Source organism: Poecilia formosa, unplaced genomic scaffold, assembly GCF_000485575.1.
Source record: "Poecilia formosa unplaced genomic scaffold, Poecilia_formosa-5.1.2 Scaffold16, whole genome shotgun sequence".
NCBI lineage: Eukaryota > Metazoa > Chordata > Actinopteri > Cyprinodontiformes > Poeciliidae > Poecilia > Poecilia formosa.
In genome coordinates, this window is record NW_006799955.1 from 33,861 (window position 1) to 59,042 (window position 25,182).

At 38.4% G+C, this 25,182-nt stretch overlaps 1 protein-coding gene across 2 annotated transcripts in view; it reads left to right on the forward strand.

Annotated features, from left to right (window-relative positions):
• Positions 1-24,609, forward strand: part of gja5a (gap junction protein, alpha 5a) — a 28,574-nt gene extending 3,965 nt beyond the window's left edge. The window contains exons 1-2 of one of the 2 annotated variants that reach the window (XM_007546344.2): positions 13,895-14,136; positions 23,312-24,609. In XM_007546344.2, coding sequence (XP_007546406.1) covers positions 23,337-24,476 — 1,140 coding nt within the window. In that variant the 5' untranslated portion in view covers positions 13,895-14,136; positions 23,312-23,336 and the 3' untranslated portion in view covers positions 24,477-24,609. Of the gene's footprint in view, positions 1-13,894; positions 14,137-23,311 lie in introns of those variants that run through there. The other variant, XM_016668557.1, reaches the window with a different exon arrangement.
• The last annotated feature ends 573 nt before the right edge of the window (positions 24,610-25,182 follow it).

Below are 25,182 nucleotides of genomic sequence, written 5' to 3' on the forward strand. Positions count from 1 at the left end.
TCCAGTTTCTCATGCTCCTTTTTCCTGATGTTGTGGTCACTTGGTATTGCTACATCCACCACAAGGGTTTTCCTCTGTTGTTTATCCACCACCACAATGACCGGTTGGTTCGCCATTACCATTTTGTCTGTCTGGATCTGGACGGCCCACAGGATCTTGGCTCGGTGGTTTACATTATTTACATTTTAACTCTTTGAACTTTGTGTTCTCTTTGTAGTTCAGTTTTTTTTCCCACAGTGGAAATCCAGAACCATGTTTACATGACTATAATATAAGCAAGATCTTATCCTCACATTACAAAATGTGGCAAAAAAAAAAATCCTGATTAGTATGAAATCCCGTCGGTAAAACAACAGCATTTTTATCTGTGCCAAATGTTCACACATTTTATTAAATCCTAAGGTTCATTTAAACAAAGTTAGTGTTTATAAGTAATGTAAACTGTTGCAAACCTGCACTCATGCCAAATCACTGGTGCACCAATTTAAAGGAATCAACAGAACAATTGTTTGGCAGTGAGCGGCATATAGAGTTTATTTATATTTAAACTATTCATTTCCTTTTGCTCAATCAAACATGGAGGCTTCACAAGAACTTTATCGCTGCTGAAACATAAAACATTAAGTAATAGAGTTGCTATTTGCAAATAGCATGTTTGCTGTTTAATCTTTTTCCATGAATTTCTATGCCCAGCTTTTAAATCAGATGGTTTAAAAATGCATTTGGCGTCATCAGCTCTCACTCTGCATGCTGGAACATCAAATGTCACAGCTGTTTGTCTGGATTATTAAATGTTTTCTTCACTTTGCTCATCGTTTATTTAACTTGTAATGCTCTTCTCAATCTGTGGTGGTATCACTGGTGTGCTGAAATTCAGAGTTCATCTCTCAATGTCTACTTTTAGACATTGAGGGTCTAATGTCTAAAAGTAGACATTAGACCCTACTAAGTTTAAAGCCTTGGTTTCACACTAAGGCTTTAAACTTAGCTTTTCAAAATGTATTTCCTAATGCAAAAACAAGAACCTTCTTGTTACAATATAACCCCAACTGGATACATGGAAGCAGTCATTACATATCCTGGAGAAGTCACATTTTCTTATATAAAGATTTCCTCTTACAAAAGCTCAAATGTTCACTCCCCTGAAGGTCTGGCATGGCGCATGGGCTCACAGGCATGTTCAGGGTGTATCCACATAGCTGGGGGACCAGGGGAGTCCCTTTAAAGAGCAGTGTGTTGGTATAGTGGATGCTTGCATGCTAAGCCCCACACTGGCCCAGTGAATGGCGCTGGGATTTCACACAAAGACATGATGTCATGATGCAGGGTGCGGGCTTTATTGAGCACGTGCATTGAGGCGTGAGGCCAGATTAGACCTTCGCAGGGTACCAACTGGGCCTTAATCAGGATGCTAACACGCTAACAAACATATAGTGTGGTGATCATCTGCCTATGGCGCTGTGGTGCCATGTGACGCTGCTTGAAGGGCCTTAGAGTGTCTGGAAGTAACTTAAATCGTATTTCTGCACTGAGCTTATCAATATGACGCAGTTTAAGACATTTGTTTGATCTAACAATATGCATTATGTGGTCGAACATACGTTGGCACCAGCTTGGTTTGATTTGGCCTTCTTGTTAGCTCTCACACAATGAACATCTCCCACCACTCCCTGAGGAAAAACACTTTCTTAACCATTCTTACTTGGGCTCAAAAAATATTTTTCTTAAATTCTAACAAGATTGGGAAAAGTCATTCTGTTCATGCCATTTACCTATATCACCCTGAGACAACAATGTAGTTTTTCATTGGGCCTTTGTGTTTCTGGTTGACCTCAGAACTGAATCAGAAGTGGCACAGTTTTGTCATCACTCAAAGGCCTTTAGAAAAACAGCTAAAATCTTTCTCTGACTACTGTACTGAAGGAAAGTTAGGCTGGTGCTGCATTTCCACTAACGTAATACAAGTTCAGTGATATCATATCACTATTGATTTTATTTAATCTCAACAGAAGGCACTGCTTAAGAAAGCTTCTCTACTGCTGAGATGCTGAGAGTTGCTTTTGAAATCACAAATCTGCATATCTGTATGCTCAGACTGGCTGTTTATGAGCATGAGCACATTAACTACAAGTAAAACATTTCATATAGTCAAGATAAGTAGAGAAACTCACTTTATTTGAAGTTTTTCTTGGACTTACTTATGTTGTAGGTCCAAGTCAGTTCACATATTTCTCTATTTGTATAGTAGGTTATCTTGTTTTGGAAGAAGTAAATGATTTGTAGATTCTTTTTAAAAATGTCAGTTTTGTAAACAAGGTTGTATTTTGAGAACAAAAGGTTTGTGTATCATTTGTATCGTACTTCCACATCTACATTAATTTCGGTTCATGTGATTTAAAAAAAAAATGCACATGGTCATTTTAGTAGATATGAAGATTATAAATGGTCAGTTTGACAAGTAAATCCAGTTTTTAAGCAACAAAAGATACTTTCCAAGAAAAACACATTATATCTTTTATTACCTCTCTTTGTCAGTCACATGAACTTCTCTCACGAATCGTCTGGTTTCTGGACTTGCAGACAGAGGAGAAGCGTTCACTGCAGTTTTACAGAGATGGTATCAGCGATGACCCTTAGAGATACAACCTGACCTCGGGGGACAGCGCTGCATCCCATGACATGGCAGAACAATAAGACCTGAATGGCGTAAGGCTTAGGGCTCCAGACAGGTTCTCGTTTCCAAACACTTGTTTGTTCAGTGTGCAAACATACATACATTTATATTTGAGTTAGTGGGTGTGAGTTTCACCATTTCTCTTTGTGTTGTAGCAACCCTCTAACTCAGCAACTCAGTTTTTCTCTTTGTGATCTTTTTTTTTCATGAGTCGACACTCTGAATATCCCGTCTTTTCATTTCAATGGAGGCTTTAGACCTCAAGGAACCAATCCCTCTAAACAACTGGAGTTCAATGGACGGGTGCCTTTTTATCATCATGGAGGGTCGACCAGTTCTCAGCTTTTTTATGTAGAAAATCAAACTTCCTTTTGACTTTCTGGCACAGAATCTCGATCTCTTAATTTTATGCTCTACCTGTGTCCCTAGGTCGCAAAAAAATATACTGTAAAAAAAGGTGATAAGAAAAATATATGAGCAAGGAAATGCTCTCATAAAAATCAACATAGGAACAATCTGAGTCAACATATTTTTTAGCATTTTTAATTTTGGTTTTTACTGCACACACAAAAAAAATACTTATGTTATTCCACAATACTCAAATATTAATTTTAGCAATAAAAAATTCTCACATAAAACACACACACACACACACACACACACACAAAATTCAACTGGGAATAATCCAGCTGTAAAATAGTTTTTACATACATTTTTTGTCCACAATTGTTAAAATGTGTATTTATACAGGATGTATAGAACTGGTAAATGTACAGCATATAGATTTTTGTTCACTTTGAGGAAATCAAACTTTTTGGTTGTATTAAACAAATATGTTTTTAATGAGGCTACCTGATTGTGCGTTCTTGGTTCTTACTTCATTAGTCTATTTAAAGTGTCAGAAGATCAAGCAGTCAAAAAGATTAACTTTACATCAATCAATCGCAATTGTCAAATCATGTTTGTGCAGTGTGAAGCATAAACACATACGCTCTCTTATTTGCCCTTCAACATCTGTCACATCTGGTCCCAAACCACAGCATTGTTTTTCTGTGGGCTGAGTTCTTGACACCATTGTGTTTGTGAGGTCAGATTTGTTGAATTTGGACCAGGCCGCTGTCCTTCATGTGCTTAGCTGCACACAAAGACAACAGCCTCTTGGGAAAGGGTCATTAAGACCCTGCAAGTGCATAACCAGGCCTTTCGAACATATTTTACTACAGGAACTGTCAAACAGAAACACAACTCCTTGTGAAAAAAAAAAAATTGGGTATCTGCAGCAATAAAATACGTCATTTGAAAGAAAAAGTGCTGCTCAAAAATTCTACGTTTTTCCTCTGGTAAATATTTTTGCCGGTTATTGTTTGAATGTTTACTGGAGAGTAAAATACAGATTGATTGTTGTCAAGATTACAAGAGGGAGTTGTGTATTTAAATGGTGAGAAGGTTGAGCTGCTTTGACTCACTACCTGAATTTATGCTTAAGGTTTCCCCTCCCATGTCCGGTTATAACACCAGCTCATACCACCCCCCTGTGTCTGTAAGGGGACTTGCTGCTGTCTTATACTCTGACTTTTTTTTTTTTTTTACTGAGAGATTCTGAGAAATTTTTATTTTTTTAAGATTCACAATACCTTTAGATTTTTCTTTGCCTTCAAAGACACAGTGTGGTGTAAAGTAGATATGAGTATATTATCTGTTTCAAAGTGTAGCAAGCATTTTGAAAGTCACAGTTTTTAAAGTGAACAAAAGATTTCCTCAACAGTTTCTCAGTATATCAAAGTGATTTAAAGTGATGTTAGAAAGTGACATAAGTTTTATCCACCTGTATCAAACTCTTACAAGACAATTCTGAATATTTGGAAAATAGATTTAGTCACAAGAACATGAGCAGTGATGTGGAAACTAAAGCATCCCCTTACACCTCTAAAGATACATCTATATTCGAAAATAATAATTGTGGTTATACTGGGTTTTTTTTATTATAGCAAAATTAGACTGGAAATTAAATGAAATTATGTTGTATATTTTAGTTCAAGATCTGTATTTAACTATACTGCAACTGCTAAGATAAATTAATTCATTTTTTGCCTTTTGCAAAACTCATACAACCACTTTTATGTCCTTTTAAAACTCGCAGATGTTCAAACAGTCTGATTTATTGTGATGTTTTTGGCTTCAAGTGCAAAAGAAAAAAATTCCCCTCAAAAATTACAACATTATGGACAAAGAACAGAGACAAAAACATAATTTAAATTGTTTGTGATTTGCCATTTTCTGTGGTTTTGAATCCGTCAACGTTCATTATTTCACCTAATCAAATGTTCACGCATCAATTTTGACAATTATGCTGCCATCTATTGAAAGTTTATCTCTCAGGCTGGATTTGTGCATTTAACCTGCTGAGCAGCATAAAAAATCTACAATTAAGACATTAATAGACAAGAACACATATATGCATTGAATAATAGTCACAAAATGTATTATTTCTATTGTGCATACCTGCAGAAAATCAGTATTTACCAATAAAACAACCAGAACAGCTCTGGTTACAAACAGTAACATAGAAATTTGGGAGATCTAATTCTTTAAAAATATTGGTTAGCCTTTTGAGCTGCATTAAGGTAATATTATCTAATTTATGGTCACAATGTACAGTAATTATTTTTAAAAAGGCCTCAAAGAAGATAGAACTAGGACAATATACCAGGGTACCATAAAAGAGAAAAATAATATTAATTTTATACCCAAGTTTATGTCCTAAAGTGCTGCATAGGTTGCTCTAATATCCAAAGTATTTATGCCAGAGTTTATTGTCATTACTGATAAAATATTAGTCACGTTGTATGTGCTAAGGTGTCACCAAGGAGTTTTCTCTTTAACCGCTTCCACTTTCTCAGAATTATTTTCTTTCACGTTGAGTCATTGTAGAGGATCATGCTTTGGACAAACCAGTAGCCAGTTTTTAAATCAGTGGGTCATATGCGTCACAAAGCCAGCAGCTCTGTGCACTTTGGCAAGTCCGTCCCTATGAGAAAAAGAGAGACGGTGTGAGAGACGAGGCAGGAATTGTTCTCACCAGTGAAAAAGGAAGTGGAAAGGCAGCTTCCTCTCAGTTCGCTGGGAGGGAGAGGAGGGTAAGGAGAGTCGATGCTCACACAATGGAGGAGCGGTGGGAGGAGGGTGGACAGGAGGCATTAACAGAGGAAGGATATAAGTGCCATGTGTGACTGGATTTAAAGACCTGGAAGACAGATATTGTAGTGTAGGATGAGTGTTTTGGAGTTCACATGACACAGGACAATCTTAAAACGCTAAACTTTGTTTTTGTATTTTGATGTTTTTTGTTTTTTTTCTGCAGGTCTTATTAGGATCATAACTTTCCCACAGCCTGACCCACAACCTCTCAGCGATGTGAGATTCCTCAAATGACCCTCACAGCCAAACAATGACCCAGTCTAATGACAAATATGTCAGATCACAAGCTATGAAAATGCTTTACATATTGTTACACCATTTTAATATGTGCAATTTTCATTGGAATAAATATTTTTATATTTTTGAATGTTCTATTTCACCTCTCATTTGAGGAAATTAATGATAAAAACGTTGTCTTTGAAAAGATTACACCAACTTAAAATGCAATATGTCCTCAAGATCTTGATTTCTTCTAAAAAATTTTTAGATTTCCACATTTTTACATACAAAGCATCTCCAAATTTTCAGACATGTCTAGGGGAAGAACATAACAAAAATACACAACACTTTTCTAAAAAACAGCAACAGCAAAACGTTTGGGCAAACAGCAGGACTGTAAAAAGAAAAACATCAGTCCTGAAAAATAGCAGATGTTTAGTGGATGACACCAAACAAGAAAAGTTTTTGCCTTTAATTTAACAATCAAAAGGTTTTGAGCAAATAAAACTCTCCACCTATACAAGAACAGTCAGTAACTCCTATTTCTTACGCTGTTCTTAGATTTTTTTACTCTGAGTAGGCTACGCAAATACCAATCAATTTCAATTAAGATTTTAAAAACACATCTTAACTGCATTTTTAACATTTTGTTTTAATACCTATTTAACTTCAAGATAAAAAATATATATTTTATCCTTTATCCAATAAAATTGTGTCGATTGATCCAAAGACAGACTGACGGTCGTATCAACAAGGACTGATCAGAACAAAAACTGAATCAGAAATAGCTAATACTGTGGAGCTTGTTCTCATGTTTCCATTAGTTCCTGATGGGCTGATCTATTTGTTTAATGTCACATGTTAATAATGTTCTGGCCAGGTAAAACAGCTGAGAATTTAAAAAAAAACAACTAAAATCTAAGTTTCTTAAACCTGCAACAAGGTAAAACTGCTGTAGAGGAAAATGTCTGTCAAACTGAGGAAATCTTTACCATTGAACCCTGAATTTACGATATTCTGTCTAAGATTCAGTGGGAAGTTGCATATTTCAGTTTTAAGAAACGGAGTCAAATGAGGACAAAAACAATGGAGATTTTGGATCAAATTACTTGATGGGTGACTGGGTTTCTGATAAGCGCAATGCATCAGGAAAACTGTGGGTGTGCGTATCACGGAGGTCAGGAAGCACTGCCTGAAGGCCTGGAGGCCATTTTCAAAGGAGGGTAACACCCTCTGGCTTTATCAGGGGCAGCACGGCTAGACAAAGGATGATTTCATACCCTCAGGTCTGTTCAGTCAACCTGCTGTTGAATACAATGTAATCTACGGATAGGAGGGCCGGTGCACACGGCCAAGCATCCTCCAGAAAACACCCGTAAGTTTCTCACATATATCCACTTAGTTACTTAACACTGAGTCCTCAGACAATAACCAGCGCATTTAGGAAGTCATAAAACACTGATATAGTAAAGTGTAAACACAAGACGTGGAAAAAGAGGCAGAGATTGAACATTAACTCAGTGATAGACATATTTTAATGGTGAATTTTTTAAAAAGTTGCCTTTTCTTAACCATAATCAGACATCCAAATATGATTAACACTAGTATCGGTTCACAACCAGGTTGCTAAAGCAGCGTATCTTTATTTGGTGCTTTAGAAATAAAACTGATCTTTTTTTTTTTTTTATCATGTGTACCAACAGAAAAGAACATGGTAATCAGAGCTCTGAACTCTGAAGGAGCTGCAAAAATCCACAGCTCAGGTGAGTGAATCTGTTCATAGCACAACTATTAGACTTTCAATTCACAATTCAACTTTTATGGAGCAACCAGAATAGAGACATTAGAAAAGGAATGAGAAATCACATAAAATATTTGCTTCAAGCCCAGTTTTGCCTGAATCAGGTGAAACACCATGAACATAAAAAAGGTTATTTCTGCTCAGTGCCATCCAGGGTTTAAATAATCTCTAGCCCTTCGTCTTTCTGGTCCCTTTTCTGTCTGATTGCTGTGATAAAAGTCAGTAGAGGCAAAAAATCTTTTAAGAACTGTATTAATTTTTCTCTGACTATGAGCCTTTTTAATGTCCCATTGTGAAAAGTGTCTAAAACCATCATATGAAGGGTTCAGGGACAGAGGAAGTCATCGATTACAAAGAAAAAGTTTACTAACATTCATATTAAAATTTAAACATAAAATGCAGTTCACTTTTTAGGAGTCATGCCGGTGTCTGTATTTGTGCGACTGGTGCTTTTATTAAAACAGTTCTGTTTTAACATTTTTTTCCTGTGGAAGTAATTCCTATACTATACTATACTTCCACAGAAAGGATTTGAATAAAAACCAGGATTTGAATAAAAGAATGCCGCTTAAATTTTAATGTTGCATGTTTGTACTCACTCTTTCAATGGTAAAATATATTCAGAATATGTTTTTAAGCTAAAACAAAGTCATTGTTTTTATTTTTACATTGAAATTTCATTTGTTTTTTTCACTAAAAGCTAAAAAATTCACATTTCACAGTGATCAAATATTAGTTGTTTTTCCCCCTCTTCAAATCTTGATTTTTACTAAAAAATTTATTAAAGAAAGATTGTGTTACTGCAAAAGAAAATCCTTTATTCACACGAGAAGGGTTATGTGATTATATATAAAAACATTTTGTTGAAAAACAGCTTATTCCATTTATTGAACTAAAAATAAATTTAGCCCAGCAGGACTAACAAACATTGCTGTATGTCTGACCTGCCTTTCATCCTTATCACTTCTGCTGCACAGTCCTTTCATTCACAGCTTGTTTTTAAAACTATATTATGAGCATGCATCCATACATGCAAATGTAAACCATATAGTCAGAACAAAGTCAATCTGTTCACACTGGTGTGCACACGCAGTCCGTCTGTCCTCAGTTCGAGGCTGCCCTGGATGAGGGCTCTGGTAGATATCTGTCTTCCTGCATTTGTCAGACTACTTGACCTCCACGACTGCACACTGAGCAGCTTGTGGCTCCGTGGCATTGGTTGGTGCCATTAAGAATACATGCTTACCCTTAACTCTCTCCATATCTTGATAACCTTGTTCTGGGCAGGGTGGAGGAGGAACTGACAAGGTCCACAACTTGAATTTTGTTTGCTTTCATTCAGCTTTCAATAATCTAATGAAAACTTCTGGAATAAAACAAATGTAAGACTCTCTGACACTCTCTGGAGCCGAAAGGCGCCTGTAAGGAAAGCTGTTTTTTGTCTTCACTGTCACAGTTTAGGTCAAAAACACAAACTAAATTCAGCTGCTGATGTTGCCATGGATATCATAGGTTTCAGATGGTTTCCATGTATGATGTTGCAGTGCATGTGTGTTTATTTAATCCTTCTCTGTTCTCTGCATTCAGACGAATCTTATCTAAAGATTCTTGTTTATAAGTGTGTGAGAGTAAAATGTTGCACTCATTGCATTCCCAGTTACTTTGGTTTAATAATAAAAAAAAAAAAACACTGCTGAGAAGTAATTTTGTAAATGTAAAATTTTGAATGTATTTTATCTTTGTTTTGTATTTTTGTCTTTTGATCCTATCCTGAAGTTAATCCTAAACATCAAATAGTTTTCCAGGATTAGGAATGTATAGCTGAGTATTATCTGTATAATAATGAATATGTATTTTATGATGTTTTGTAATGTTACCTAAATAAAAGTATCTATAGGAGTCTTGGGCCTTCGGTGTTCCATGCTGGGTCCTTGGTGTTTTGTGTTTTTTCTTTTTTCGCTGTTGGTCGTTGCTTGTCACTTTATCTCCATAATATTTTTGAATTAGTTAAACCACAAATTTCAACTTAAAAGTTTACAGGTTTCACTTATAAACGTTACCTATTTCAACATTAAAGTAAGCACTGTTTTGCACACTTATGTTAATAGTTATACTTGTAAAAAAATAAGTGTTTTTAAATAGCACATTACAAGGTGAATCCATATTTTTCATTTTACTATTAAGGCAATTCACTTTTTTCTCCATATGCACTGGGGAATATTGAAGCTAAATGAAGTGGTTAAATCTTTTACAACACTCATGATTCCACATTCCTTCGACTTTGTTTCCCACCATTTCCAGGCCGATCCCTTTAGAGGAACAAATTTTCCAGACAACCACCTTCCCGTTTTGTTTTTGATGATAAAGAAGCAAAAATATAGGAACGTTGCTTTCAAAATAATAAAAACATAAACAGTTCCATCAATCTTTACTAATTAGGGAAGTAGAAATAAAACTGGGCATTCAATCCTTTACAAACCATAAAGTTAAGGCAAAGAAAGTTGATACTTTTTGTATTGATCGTTTGGAATGAAAGTTTCAATTTCCATACTAATACCATAGAAGTAGAAGTAGTAATATTTTCCCTTTTATGTTTTACTTTCTTCAGTGTCAACTCGGCAGTACCTTTTTTTTGTAATGTTATTTGTGCTTTTTTCTCATTTAAAACACTTTGACTGGTTTACTGTTGCAGGGATTCTGACTGTGACACAGCAGATGTATCACTTTTTGTTGAATTCTCTGCCGTAGCGAAACATGAATACTTGCTGTGTTTTCTCACAATCTGTAATAGCGAATCTAGTCAGAGCTCTGTTGCTAAGCTGTCATGGCCCTGAGGACATCATGACTTGCCTGAAATACTGTCAGTGTCTGCTATGTTGACTCTTTGTTATCATTTGCTTGCTATTAAAGTTTTTTTTTTTTTTTACCTCATACTGAGCAAATAATACTGCAGATTACTAGTATTAGTGCCTGCAACTTTTTCACTAAAGTTGTATACACAGGTTAAATGTAATTTAAAACTCCCCCCAAGATTTAGACAGTTATGCACTTATAGTTAGATACTTGAAAATAAGTTTGAAGTGTAATATGATATAATGGTGAGAACTTTGGTGCTTTTTATTAATTTGGCTTCTCTTGTAGTCCGAGCTGGCACTAAGCTACTGATATATGAACCACCATTAAGAAACCACTCTTCACTCTTCTGCTGCAGAAAAACTATAAACAATGCACTGAAACGATGTGTGAAGGAACATCAGATTGTGTCACACATCACTGAATGACAATCTACTTCCAAATTCAATTCTGATGATCAGCACGACAGAAATGGCCTTCAAACTGAGAAACATTAGATTTATCTGCAGCTAGCAGCAGCTGCTACATCCTTACAAAACCTGATCCAGAAGAACTCAATCTTAGAGGACAAAATGCTAGAAGAAAGTGGATTCACATGCAAATTATATACATTATAAATCCATATAAACACTACACAGCACATGCTTAATAACTGGCAGAAGTTAAGAGTCCAAGCTCTTGATCAGAAGACTAAGAGGGTTTTGTCATGAGATCCTTACCACTCTTTTCCTCGGCTATTTTTACCTCACAAAACATTTCTGTGATTCATGTTTAAAGGCGCAGTTGTTGTGTGTGTGAATTTGGACTTTCAGACCCCTGATTAGGCCACGACACTGGCAGCAAGCAACAAAATGAGTCACCCAGAAAGATAATCAACGCTCCAAGTCTTTGATTACTTTGTCACACAGGGTCAGTCTGCTAATCTGATCATATGGAAAAAGACAACATAATCTAGCTATAAGTTTCTAAGCTGATTTTAATAGTGATTCTTAAGTTGGTATCTGCTGTAGGTATAAATAAATTAAGCCTTTCATGAATGTCTTGGATTGTGAAAGAATCCAGAAAAAACACAAGCATGCAAAGAAAGTGCAAACCCCTCGACAAGATCATCCACACTATATATAGAAGTTGTTTAAAACTCAGTTTTATTTGTGAAACCTTTATTATGTCTGTGAATCTTACAAAGGGGAAGAGTGATTTGCTTTTTTTGGCACGCGTATCTCCTTAAATCAGGTCCAGTTTGTGCTTTTCAGTCTGGAGGAATCCCCAACAGGATCAACCTTTCTTACATTTCCACAAAAGCATCCAAGGTTTACAAATCAAAACTGTGTTTGTAATACTGTATTGCGTCTAGGATCATTGTAAACCAATTTCCTAAATCTAATTATCCTTTTTATAATTCATCTCATCAAGATTACAAAATCAAAGCCAACTATAAATTTGTTTTTTTTATTCAATTGTAATAAAGCAAAATTAAATTCTTACAAGTATGTCTTAAATGATTTGCGTCTAGTGTAGGAGAACGCACTCTGTACAGTTCAAGGCAGTATACGTGCTCTTCTCCAGGATTAATGTCAAATTACTTGTTGGCTATTAATGATTCATTTAAAAAAAAATATTTAATGTATTTTAATTTATTGTAGTAATTGCACAAGAATAAAATTACACATTTATGGAGAACTATTTGCACTATCCCCACCTCAAATACTGATGTTTCCATGGTAGGTTTCTGCTTTCGTTTGATTTAGTCCTGATTCCTACAGCGGCATTGCAGGGAGAGTAAACTACCTGAGTGCAATGCACCAATACCACCAGCAGCTAAGCAGGAGCTCAGCAGGAAGACATCTCCACCACTTTGAATGGTGTTGAAAGCCTGGCTTTTGTTCATTCCTCCAAACGTACTTGTGGTCCTATGACCAGAAAACTTCTTGACTTGAAGGCATTTGGTTAATCTGCGTAGCTGGGAAGAATAGATGTGTGTGTGTGTGTGTGTGTGTCCTTTTGAAGGGACCCATTTCAAACTTCAGTGCCCAGTTTGAGTCTGAAAAAGATGGTGGATTGTTCTTTCAATCTACCATGCAAAAAGAATGATTCACATGATTCATGAAAAGCCGCAAAATAACATGATGTGCATGTTAATAGTGACTGCATGAAAGCTGGTGACCAAAACCACTTGTGTTTGGTCTTTTGAGGCTCAGAAAGCTATTAAATTAGCCCTTTCCTCAGCTTTCAAATATGAAGCTGTGAAGCAAGTAGAAAACCAGATTCATTCCTTGCATCAGTTCTTTCTGTGATCAGTCCAATACATCAGAGACAACTGTGGGGTTTTGCAAAATTACCTAAACAAGAGGAGAAGATAAGCATTAATTCGCCCAAGTAACAATTGTCAAAGGCCCTCTAAATCCAGAGCCAAAGCCATGAACTTTGACCTAGACTGCATGTGTGCCCTAACAACAAAATTACATTCATTTGAATGAACATCAGCCTTCAGCAAGGAGGAATTAAAGCTAAAAAAAAAATACCCAGAATATTCATTGCAACATCTCTGTGTCAGCAGACCGTGGAAACTGATCCGAGGCTGAGATTCACAGTGGTTATGTCAAATGGATCACTATGGAAAAAGCAGGACAGATAACGAGGAATAGTGCTTTCACTTAAAGAGTCGTAAGGTTTCCCAACTTGAAGCGGTGGTTTCAGATCAGGATTTTCCAGGGACGAGCAGACGAACAAAGCAGGTATAGTGCTTCCACCAAAACCTCATGACTGCTTCTCTACACGGCTTTTCTCTGCCGCTTGTGGTAACACAAATGTCGGTTGCATCACATGGCTTTGCTGTGCTGAAACACGTCTCATTTGTACAAGGACAACTTCTAAGTGGATGAAGACAAAGCAGAAGTGTAAAACTCAAAGAACACACAGTCACTTGAAGCGCTCTGGACATTTACTCCGAGGCGGAATTGCCATTGATCTCCGAAAACAATTCCACTTCCTCCCCGTCTGCTGGAGAATGCTTCCCAGCAAAAAATAGAGCACCAGGGATGTGAGATGTAAAAAGGGGTAGGTGGGAGAGGAAGAGGAGGAGATGGAGGAGGAGGAAGAGAGGGAGAGGGGAGGTCCGAGTGGGGGGGGTACGGAGGCGGGATGGGGGGGAGACACACACTCTCCCTTGTGATGCCCCAGCTACTCTTCTGGTGTGGACAAATAAGTCAACACTCAGATGCCACCGCTAAAACCAGTTCCTCCTGATGTTCCTTAGAAGAAGGTAACCTCACTCACAGCTCTGCGCTCTTCATCTTCACCGAGAAGTTAAGAAGGACTTGATCTCCTCTCATATCAGCAGACGGATAAAGACCTTCTACCTGAGCAGAAGTCAAGACAAGCAGAACCGAAGGTAAGTTTGTTTATAAACGTGATGCATCTCCATTTTGTGAAGCCTGTAGAGAACGGGGAAGGGGGGGGGGGACTCTCAGACGTTGCTGCCAGATTGCGGTGGAGTTTGTGAGGTCGGGGATGATTTGTTGATGGAGGCCTGGGGTTTGTTAGAGTCGCTGTCCTCCCTGGCAGGTACAGTCTTCGACCCGATCGCTCTCTTCTGTCTTTATAACTCTCAACAAAAGACTCAAAGAGTCAAACAAAAAGCAGCAATGGGGACGTTTAAACCAAGCGCCACCAGCGACGTTTACTTAGCAAATGATAGACTTGGGGAAACATTTCGTCAGGATTGTCTCATGATCTGACAGCTGAAAATGTAATTTAGTGCTTTCACGTTTCTCATCGCTTTTAATCCATGACATGGCAAATAACAGTAAAAGATTATCTCTACTACATATGAGTGAATTGACATTTCTAACTTAATACTTTTGCTTTGGGATTCTAACTCAGTTTTTTTTAACTTTTTATTTTTTGCTTTTTTTTGTTTTTATTTTATTTTTTTTTGAATTTTTTCAACTTTTGTTTTTTTTGCCTTTTTTTTGTTTGACTTGAAATTGTTTATTTGCTGCTTCTGTTTGTCTTGTTTTATTGTTGTGACTAATGAACATTTATTTGTTTTATTCCTATTTTTATTATTTGTGACATTAGTTTTAACAATTTTATCACAATTATAGAACATTTCCTTGTTCTTTAAAGTTGTTAAATTTACCTGTAATGTCTCCATATCATCATTAACCTCCCAATGTTACCTCAATTAATTACACATTTCTTTACATTTTATTGTTCCCCTGGGTTTGTTTTATTTATTTCATTTTGTTTTTGGGATTTCTTGTTTCTGTTTGTTTTTTTTTTTTTGTTTTTTTTTTTGTTATTGCACTTTGTGATGACGTGATCAACATATATACATAAATTGATTGATTTATAAAAAAAAAACATCTTTGTATCTCTAGACAATAAAAAAAAATCTTTTGATTTTATTCTTATTACATGAACAAACATAATAAGATCATCAGCGTAAGCGTTGATTTATAGAAGACGATAAACTAAAAATTATTTACATTCTTCATTAAATCAACGTAAAGGATTTATTGAGTTCAAGCTACAAATTAAAGGGATTAATTATCAAAATGACCTTCAGTCAATATTTTATAAATCTGTTATTTTATTTCCTCCACAAATTTCTGTAGTGAAACAGAGAGAAGAACTTTAATGAAGGAAGTGAAGGAAATTCTGCAGTTTAGCAAAAGTATAAACATGACAAAATAAAATGTTTTACTCTAAAATGCATCACTTTATTCAGGGAAACCTTCAAACAACAACTTGCTTCATTTGAAATTTTCAGGTATTGTGAACAAAATGTGTTTTTTAAGATTTTATGTACCACAAGCAGTTTTTTTTTTGTTGTTTTTTTTTTTGCTGTGGTTCACATGTCAATATTTTTTCCCCTTTTTACATTAAATATTTTGAACTTGTTTATATGTTGCGTTGTTTGTAGCGCCATTTCCCGGTGAAGATTGGAAATAATCCAAGAGTATCTATGAAACGCATCAGCTTAAAAAGCAGACATTTAACAGAATAAAAGTCATGATAATTATTACTGAATTTCATCATAGAGAGTTGCAGCATTACAGTCATTTAGAGGTGTGGGTCACTGAGCTGGAAAGGTATTTAATATTTTAATTTAAAAATCAAATTGAAATACAAAAGTATACAATGAATAATTTTGCTACAATAAACCTAACATGTAACCTCACAGATGAATACAGGCTAAATACTTAAGCAACGTATAAAGCATAAGGGCTCAGACTTGGATACTTTAACTTTATCGATGTAATGGCCTGGTGATTCGCATTTATACTGAATGTGTATCAGACTGTCTACCTGCAGTGCAGCAGAAGATGTTTATGCATCATCACTCTGGTTAAAACACATTCAGTAATCATGAGAGCAACAGATCCGTGCTCGATTTTAATCTTGATGAGACTCAGAAATGTCTGTACTTTTTTTTAAAAAACTTACACTGGAACCGCTAAGACTAAAACACCAGTGTAAACCCTCCTCCCCCGCCCCCCGCCCCTCCTCTGCCAGTGCAGTACGGAGATGAAGAATATAAACAAAAAGGAAAGATTTGTGTAAATGTACCTTATGGCTGGTAGACTAACACAAATTGTGTTCATTGCCAGGGACGAATGTTTTACATCCGACTACGGTGAAACAGATAAAAACGGATGAAATTGTGCCAAACATTTAATTTGGTCCCCCCTCCACAAATAGCAGCTACAAAGAAATTTCTTTTGGGAGCGAGTTCATCCAAACGTCCCGCACATTAAACACCTCTCAGCTGTCTGCTCTAAATGTTCCAGTGTATTGCCATAAACAGCCAAACAATAGATCATAACGAGGCCGTGGCTTTGTGTAAAGCAGTGGGCAGATGAACAGCCGTAGAGCCATGTAAGGTAGCAGGCAGCATGTTGGCCCGCTAGCTTCTGCTGGCCTGACTGATGTATGGCAGCCTAGATGCTTCCTGGATGTGTGCAGGGTAGCAACAGGTGACTCACATTACAGGGAACCTTGGTCTCCCCCTCATTCTCATTCTGCGTTAGATCAGCTTTCTAGGTCACACAATCCCCAACTCACTGCTTCACCGAGTCAATACAAGCTAAACTTAAACACGCTCGTTGTTGACTGTAATCCTCCAGGGAAGGATATACACGCCACCCTGCAGCCCAGCATCCAGACAGCTGCTGTACTTTTAAAACTGAGCAAGTGTTAAAGCCGCGCTTCAAATATAGAACTGCGGGACTTTAACGTATGTGCTACATGCAACTTGGACCGAAAAACAATCCTTCGACGCGTCTTGCAAACAAAGCTAAAAAAGGATGATGTCAGTCCCTCAAAACTGAGAAATAAAACAAAACCAACGTCTTAGCCTGAAAATGACAGTCTGGATATTTCACATCCTCTACAGAGCTGTTGATGTCTGTTTCAAGTGAGATTAATGAAACCTTTTAAGTTCAGGGAGCTGTGGCTGAGATAAAAATAAAAAAAATAAATAAAAAATCAGGATCCCATGCAACACTGAAGCTCCAAATTAAGCTTTGTACTGCTAAGAGAAGAAATATAAAAGGATCGATGGTGGATGCCCAGTATTTGCAGAGGTTAGGGAGCACAGACCCTAACAGATAGATAAAATACTTTAAACTACCTCTTCAAAGTCGTACAATGGCCTATTTTAACAGTTGAAGCACCCACCTTCATATGCGTAAGTACGCAGAGTGGAAACTGCCTTAGCACAACAGCAGAACCTGATACCTACGGTTGTTCTTATTTCTTTGAGCTACAGCCAATCAGCGCGAAGGAATATAAATGACGCTCCTGGATTTTCCTGGATTGCTGTTAGCTGCTAAAATCATGCATGTCAAGAAGCACTGCGCTCATGCTTCACTTTCCCAAACTGCATCTTGTTTCAAATATTCTAAATATGCTCCATAAAAAGAATCAGTGGGCAGGTGAATGCTGAACAGCAAATGGAGGCTGATCCACTGTATTTACAATCTGCTAGGAGAAAAAGCATCATATTCAGACACAAACAGCAGCCTCTTATAAAACAAAATGTTGATTTTAGCATTATTATGCCTTACAAATTAGTTAATTCTCCTTAAGCTACGTAGCACATAATGCCACACTACTTCCACAAAATTACACAAAAGTGTTTTGTTGAAAATGTGTTATTATTATTAAAAACACTTATTTTTAATAAATAATAATAATAATAATAATAACAGTAACAAAAAAATAAACAGGTTTGAGGTGTGGTGTGGAGTTAAAGCGAGATGAGTTTATACATTTATATTTAAATGTAATAAGGAGAATGTGTGAGAAGAGATTCTTCTGTAATCAACAAGAGCTTGTAAAGTGTGCTTTTTTGTGTGTGCAGCATGTTTAATCTGTTTGGCAGAAAACTACTTCCATGAAAAGGACTTAAAATAAAGTCAAAATGAATATAAACTATATCAGATTTGAATCTAACATTCATTTATCGGTTACTGTCAGTCTACAAGTTTGAGTCGTCTTGCATTTTGCCTCGATCAGAGCAATTTTCTGAGGTTAGCTTGAAACAAAACAACCTAAATTTACCATCCATTGTAAACACCTTTTCCTCCTCTGATTGCAGTCTAAACAAGCCCGGACAATTTGAGACAACCCGAGGAAATGTAAACAATGCCACCTAAACGCCTGCGTGTTTAAAAGGATGGCACAAAGCAAGTAATGTATCCCAGTCCGCTAACAGGATCCTACATGGCGGGTCAGCGCTGAAAGGTGCAGAAACATTAAAGTCAGCCTCGTTACTGTTTTGCACTTGTGCCCAAACTTATAAGTTATCGGGTGAGTTTATTCTTAGTTGTGCTGGAAACCAATTAAGAGTTACGGCCTGTCAGAAAGAACTTTAAACCATTGCTCAGAGCTTTGCTGGGTAGTCATCTAAACATAACTTGAAGGTGGTACAAAATTGTCTGCAGGGTTTCTCCTGCCTTGTTAGCTGCCTAGCTTACCAGATTCCTGAATCCGAGCCACTGCCCTCTAAGGCAACAGCGAGGAGAGTCCAGCAGTCTGCAGGATTTATCATTGTTTTGCGAGGAGGAAAAGGCACGTGGCGTTTCTCCAGTTATGATCGCATCGAGCTACATGAGCAGCATCTTTAGTGATCGAGTGAAGTAGCTGTTTTTTTCTCTCGTCACCTCTCTGAGCAGCTCAGTGTCGGTGCAGACAAGTTTCAGACACACGCAGTTGAGTTTCAATTGACCTCCAACTAATTAAGAGGTGAAATTCCATGTGCTTTCTCATTTTTATTGTTCATTTGGCTCTTTAAACTCGCAGTCAACCTTGACTTTATTTTTCAGTTTAATTTAGAAATACGTCACAGGTGCATAATACCATTTTATATGAGAAATGTACCACTCTGCACACCCCCTCACCAAATAGCTCATTGCTTCTCTATTACCCTCACTGTGATTCTAAGCAAACCTGACAAGGATGATTATATGCAGGCCAACCAGGCTGCTTGGCAAAGGGCACGACGGATCACAGTAAATCCCTGGTTATTACCAGCAGCACAGGTATGACGGACAATTAGAAAGCGCTTTTAGCACTACAAAAATAATTACTGAAAGAGACTGACTGTAACCTCTGCCCCTTCTCACGTCCAGTCAGTTGTAGTTTTGAACCCTGACGCTTCTGTTGGGCGGAAATCATATTGTTTGAGATTGCTTCCTTTGAGAGTGAGAACAGCTCAGTCAAGGCAGGAAGACACTGACAGGTCTCCCTAGTAAATCGTCTGCTTATTCCAGGTACATTTTTTTTTTACCATTGTGCATTGGGTACTTAGTGCATTCTAGTATTTGACTGTCATGCGATAACTATGTTGACTAAATTTAATATTAGAACAGTGCAAATAAAGTTAGATGTTCTCGTGTAAGAAAAAAAAAGCATTTTCCGTTGTATGCTACGTACAAAAAAGTAAAACATAAGTTGACAACTGGATTTAACAGCAAAGCAGTTATTATTGTCACTACTGCTAGAATATTCTGACATATTGACTGCTACTTATATAATGATGATGTTTAAAGAATGTATTTGCATGCTAAATGTTTACATTTTCTAGAGCTGAATTTGTTTTACAGATCTGCACAAACATCACACAGGTTATTGTTTGGGTGGTTAATTAGTCAGGCTGTCTGCTCTGGTAACCAGCCAGCAGTTAGTTTGCTTAACAGATGAGCTGATTTTTGGGTGTGTTTTTTTTCCCCAAAACACTCAAATGTTTCTGTTTTGTATGTAAAGGAAAAGACATATAACTATCTTACAACCATCTGACCACCAGCAGCAGCAGGCGAGGGAGTGGCAGTCCACTGTTACTCTGCTACCCCAAAGTAGCAAAGCATGTTATTACCCCATGCATCCAGAAAGTTCTGTGCCTGGAAAACTTTTATTTTGTGTAATTATTTAAATTACTACTGTGTCTTATCCTCAACAGATACAGTAGTAACTCTGTGTTTTCTCAAGTAAACACCCACAGCTAGAGACCTTTCAAAGGTGAAGAGGAATTAATTATTTGAAAGAAACAACCATTTCTAATCCAATTTTTCCACCAGTATCTTGTTTCTTTTTGTCTCACTTTGTTACAACGTAGGTCAAGATTTTTCTTTAAAAACAAAGTTACTTTCCTCAAACGCCTTTGTTTCTGACCCAGAGGACAAGAAGTTTATCTCAAAACTGAATTTATGCTGCGATGTTTTGTTTTTGTTGCTTCACCCAGGTGAGGGAAGCCTGTTGTCAGTATCAGCTGATAAGAGCGTTGGCTGTTTTAATGTGCAACCTCCTGCCATTGTGCTGGCTGGAATCTCATTCCCTTCCTTCAGCTCCGAGCCTGTTTGTGATTTACTTCCAGTAAAGATCATCAACCTCATCCGAGCGAGGCTGGGAGCCAGTTCCCCACAGCTTGTCGCAGGTAGTGGGTGTGTTCAGGAAACAAAGCAGCAGACCAAACAAACTGTCCTACGTTACGCACCGGTTCGGCAAACCTGGCCGGGCCTGAAGTTTAGAAGTCTATGCAAATGTTTTCATAACTGTGATCTATTTCCTCCTGATTTTCTCAGGTTACTTTGTAAACAGCAACCTCTAAATGTACTGACACCCTTTATTGGCTGATGTGAGAGAAAATCCTCAAAATGAACCGTTTCTGTGTTGATTTGGCCAAACATTTAAACATTTAACTTTGCTGAAAGACTTTATCCACACCGGCCACACTAGGATTTCTATAAGATAATCTGGTATTTAATAGATTTGTTCAAAATACCAGGCACTCCAACCATTTACCAAGTAGAGAGCATCTAATGGTTTGGTGACTATATGCTGCTGCTCTTTGCCACACTGTGAGATTAGGAGATTTTGTTTTCCTCAGTTACTCTTCTTACTCATAAATGCGGATCGCCCAAGGTTTAGGAGAGAGCAGCAACCAGGGAAGAGGAGTCCTTGAGATAAGATCCAGCTCACTAATCACTAATCCAAACCCAAATATCCCTTTGCATTTTCAATTAGTCCAATCAATATCCAGAATCCTTCATCCAAAAACCCTCAAGCCAGTGAGAGAGCAGTCCTCTGATCCAAACAAATTTAAATGTACACTTAGACTCAAACTGTTACAGGTCCTTACGCAGCTGATAAATATACCTTATATTGTCTTTCACATTCTTCAAAATGGGAATAACAATGGAGTAAATGTGGTAGCTTTCATTTTGGAACAAAAATCTGCAACCATGGGTTTTATTTTCCTGGCGAGTAAATCAGCCTCGTTTTAAATGTCGGATTGCTGTTAAGAATCTTTAGGAGATAATACAGCTGCAATAAAAGCTGAATTTATGATGATGGAATTGCTGATGGTGAAAGAGAGATGGGAAGTCGATTGTGTTCGTTCAAGGAACAACCCTGGACCAAAGTGTTGCTTCCAAAAGAAATCACCATTAATGGATCACATCCAAGAGTTAATAAAAGAGAACATTAACTCTCTGCTACATGTTAAATTGTGTACCGTTTTCCCACTTCAGACGCCATTAAAGCTTTTCAATAATGTACACATTTTGTATAACCCCACCAAGTAAGGCAGTGATTGAAAGTGGGAGTCGTGTTTTCACTCTTCCTCTCAGCTTTTACTTTCTTGCAGCTCATCCATCACCGTAAAAGCCACAAGCGGCCACACGTACATGCAGCATGCACGCAGGCGTCAGGGGTCACCTCTCAACCTTTTAATGATGTGGGGGGCCGGAGGTTACCGGTGGCACCAATAAAGCCGTCTGTTGAGCTGCCTTATAGGGTCATTCTCAGCTGAGAGCTCGTCACTGCCATGTTTGGGTCTCGTGCTTCAGCGACGGCATGTTCTCACATACCGCTTAGGAGGTTAGATGTAGAAAACCGACTGACGCGTCGAGATGAGGATCTGCGGGAGGCGCGACACACAGAGGACATTAAAAGCTGGCACTAATGGTGATCTGCCTGCCTGCAGCTCAGGCCAGGTCACAACTGCAAAGGACAGAGTCTTCGCTCTAGCCTTGACTTTGCCTCTCTCTCTCTCTCTCTGCCTGCCTGTCTCTTGTGCACAAATGAAATTGAATTATTCCTCTTAAACTAAAAGTATTAGAGTGGATATAAAAAAAAGTCTACACACCTCAGCAGTGGTGGTTCTTGTTTCTCTATTAGAAACAGCTGTTCCCATGATGCAAATATCCACAAAAACAAAAATTTAATTTGTTTGAATTTCACATTTAATGTGGTTAAAAGTAGTGCTCACGACTCTTTAGCCAAAGCAAATGAAGAAGTCACCGGCTAGCTTAAGTGCTCATCCCATAAAAGAGTCTGGTCTCCATAGCAGGAAGTAAACACATCGGAGCATTAACTCCATGTTGACAAAAAAAAACACAATTCAATCTGAGAAGAAACAAAGCCAAATCATGATGCTGTCTAATGCATATGTGTCAAACTCAAGGTGCTGGGGCCAAATATGGCCCACCATAAGTTGTCATGTGGCCCTCTAGACTCTAGGAGGAAACATAAAAATAACTTTCAAGATAATAGTTGTGTTTAAATATTATTTTATAAATCAAATCAAAGCATTTGGCAGTATGTTGCCAAATTACATAGTTAAATATTAATTTCAAGAACTGCTCATCAAATCAAGAGACAACTATTTATTCCTATTTTAACAGTTTGCTAATAGGTCGTTTTATCAACACATTCTACCACAACCAGCCTCTGAAGACATTTGTGATCTTGATCTTGATTAAAGACGGAAAATGTTTCACCATGCTCTCATTTCTTACGTCATAAAAACTTGTTGCTTTAGTAATGGTGAGCAGGCTTTTAATAGCCACCGTGTGTTATTTTAAATGACTCCTAGCCTTCCTCAACGCCACTCTCATGGGAAATTGGTTGCTTTCATTCCAGCGTGACCAGTACTCAAGCTTTTCACAGCCCGAGAAGCTATTTTTGAACACCTGATCTGACACACAGGGCATTTCATTCAACAGGAATGCAAACTTTATTTTTCTTTTTTCTTTTTTTTTTCCACTTCCTCATTCCAGGTGTGTCCTTGGACTTTGAGCAGAGATGGGAGACTGGAGTCTTCTTGGGAATTTCCTTGAAGAGGCCCAGGAGCACTCCACTTCGGTCGGGAAGGTTTGGCTCACCATCCTGTTCATCTTCCGCATCCTGGTGCTGGGCACGGCGGCGGAGTCCTCCTGGGGCGACGAGCAGAGCGACTTCATGTGCGACACCCAGCAGCCCGGTTGCACCAACGTCTGCTACGACAGCGCCTTCCCAATTGCCCACATCCGCTACTGGGTGTTGCAGATTGTGTTTGTCTCCACGCCCTCACTCATCTACATGGGCCACGCCATGCACACGGTGCGCAGGGAGGAGAAGAGGAAGAGGATCGAGCAGGAGGAGAGGGAGGCTAGAGGGGACGATGGAGAAGACCTGCAGAAGGAGAAGGAGTTCTTCCAGCAGAAGAAGACTGCAGCTGAGGGGATAGGTCGTGTCCGCCTAAAGGGAGCCCTGCTCCACACTTACATCCTGAGCATCTTGATCCGAACAGTGATGGAGGTCACCTTCATAGTGGTGCAGTATCTCATATACGGGATATTCCTCAAGGCGATGTACCTCTGCACGACCTGGCCTTGTCCCAACGCCGTGAACTGCTACATGTCCCGGCCCACAGAGAAGAACATCTTCATCGTCTTCATGCTGGTGGTGTCCGGCGTGTCTCTTCTGCTGTCCGTGTTGGAACTCTACCACCTCGGCTGGAAGAGCATCAAGAAGTGCGTACGCAACAAGACGCTGCAGAAGAACAACCACAAAGCCGTGACAGTGGCCGTGTCCACGGGGCTGGAATCCAGCAAACACCAACAACCTTCCGCCTCCTGCACCCCACCCCCGGATTTCGATCAATGCCTGACCGCGCCGAGATCCATGAACCCCATGACCTCCATCGCCTCCCACCCGTTCAACACCAGGATGGCACTGCAGCAGAACTCGGCCAACCTGGCGACCGAGCAGCACCACAGCTGTGACAACCTGGAGGACGAGGAGGACTTCCTGAGGATCCGATACGAACAGCTGCCTGCAGAGCTTCCCAACGGCTGCTCGCCACTGCCGCTGCTGCATTCAGGCTTCCTGAAGGACAAACGGCGCCTGAGCAGGACCAGCGGCACCAGCAGCCGGGCGCGGCAAGACGACCTGGCAGTGTAGGTCCACTATGGGCCAAAGAGTGAGGATAGAACTATCACTTACAAACACAACTCTAACAATTTGCAAAAGTATTAACACAAATTAGACATCATTTTTTTCCTTTTTGTTCCTTTCGACCCGTAACTTTTTGCCTTTTTTCTTTTATTTTTTTGTGGTGAACCAACACAAAGTGATGTGTGAGTGTGAGGGAAAGGAAAATGATTCATGAAATCTTACGTGTTGGTGTACATCTCCACGCCAGCTGCATGCATCTGGCATCTACCAGCTTTCCATATAGACTAACATATTGTTCATTCACCTTTGCAAAACATCAATTGCATTAGACCGACGGTGTCTGTAATCTTCAAATTCAAATATTTTTCTAAATATCTTAATCATATTAAGATGTATGCAATTCTAACACCTGAACAGGCTGTAGGTTTAAGGTTTTTGCCCTGCTGGAAGATGAACTTCTAACTCAGTTTCAAGTTTGTTTTTCTGCCTCTAACAGGTTTCAGGTACCTCCATCATTTAGATATTTAACGGCAGCATCATCCTGATTTTTTTCATAAAGGGCAGTTCAGTGCAGCACTTCATTAATAATCGTCCTCTCATCAGACTGTGAGCTGGGAGTCTGCGGCATTCTCTCATGTACCTGATGATATATTCTACATATGATCTCTGGGTACTAATTATGTGAATTTCCAGGATTTTGTTTGGGAGTGCA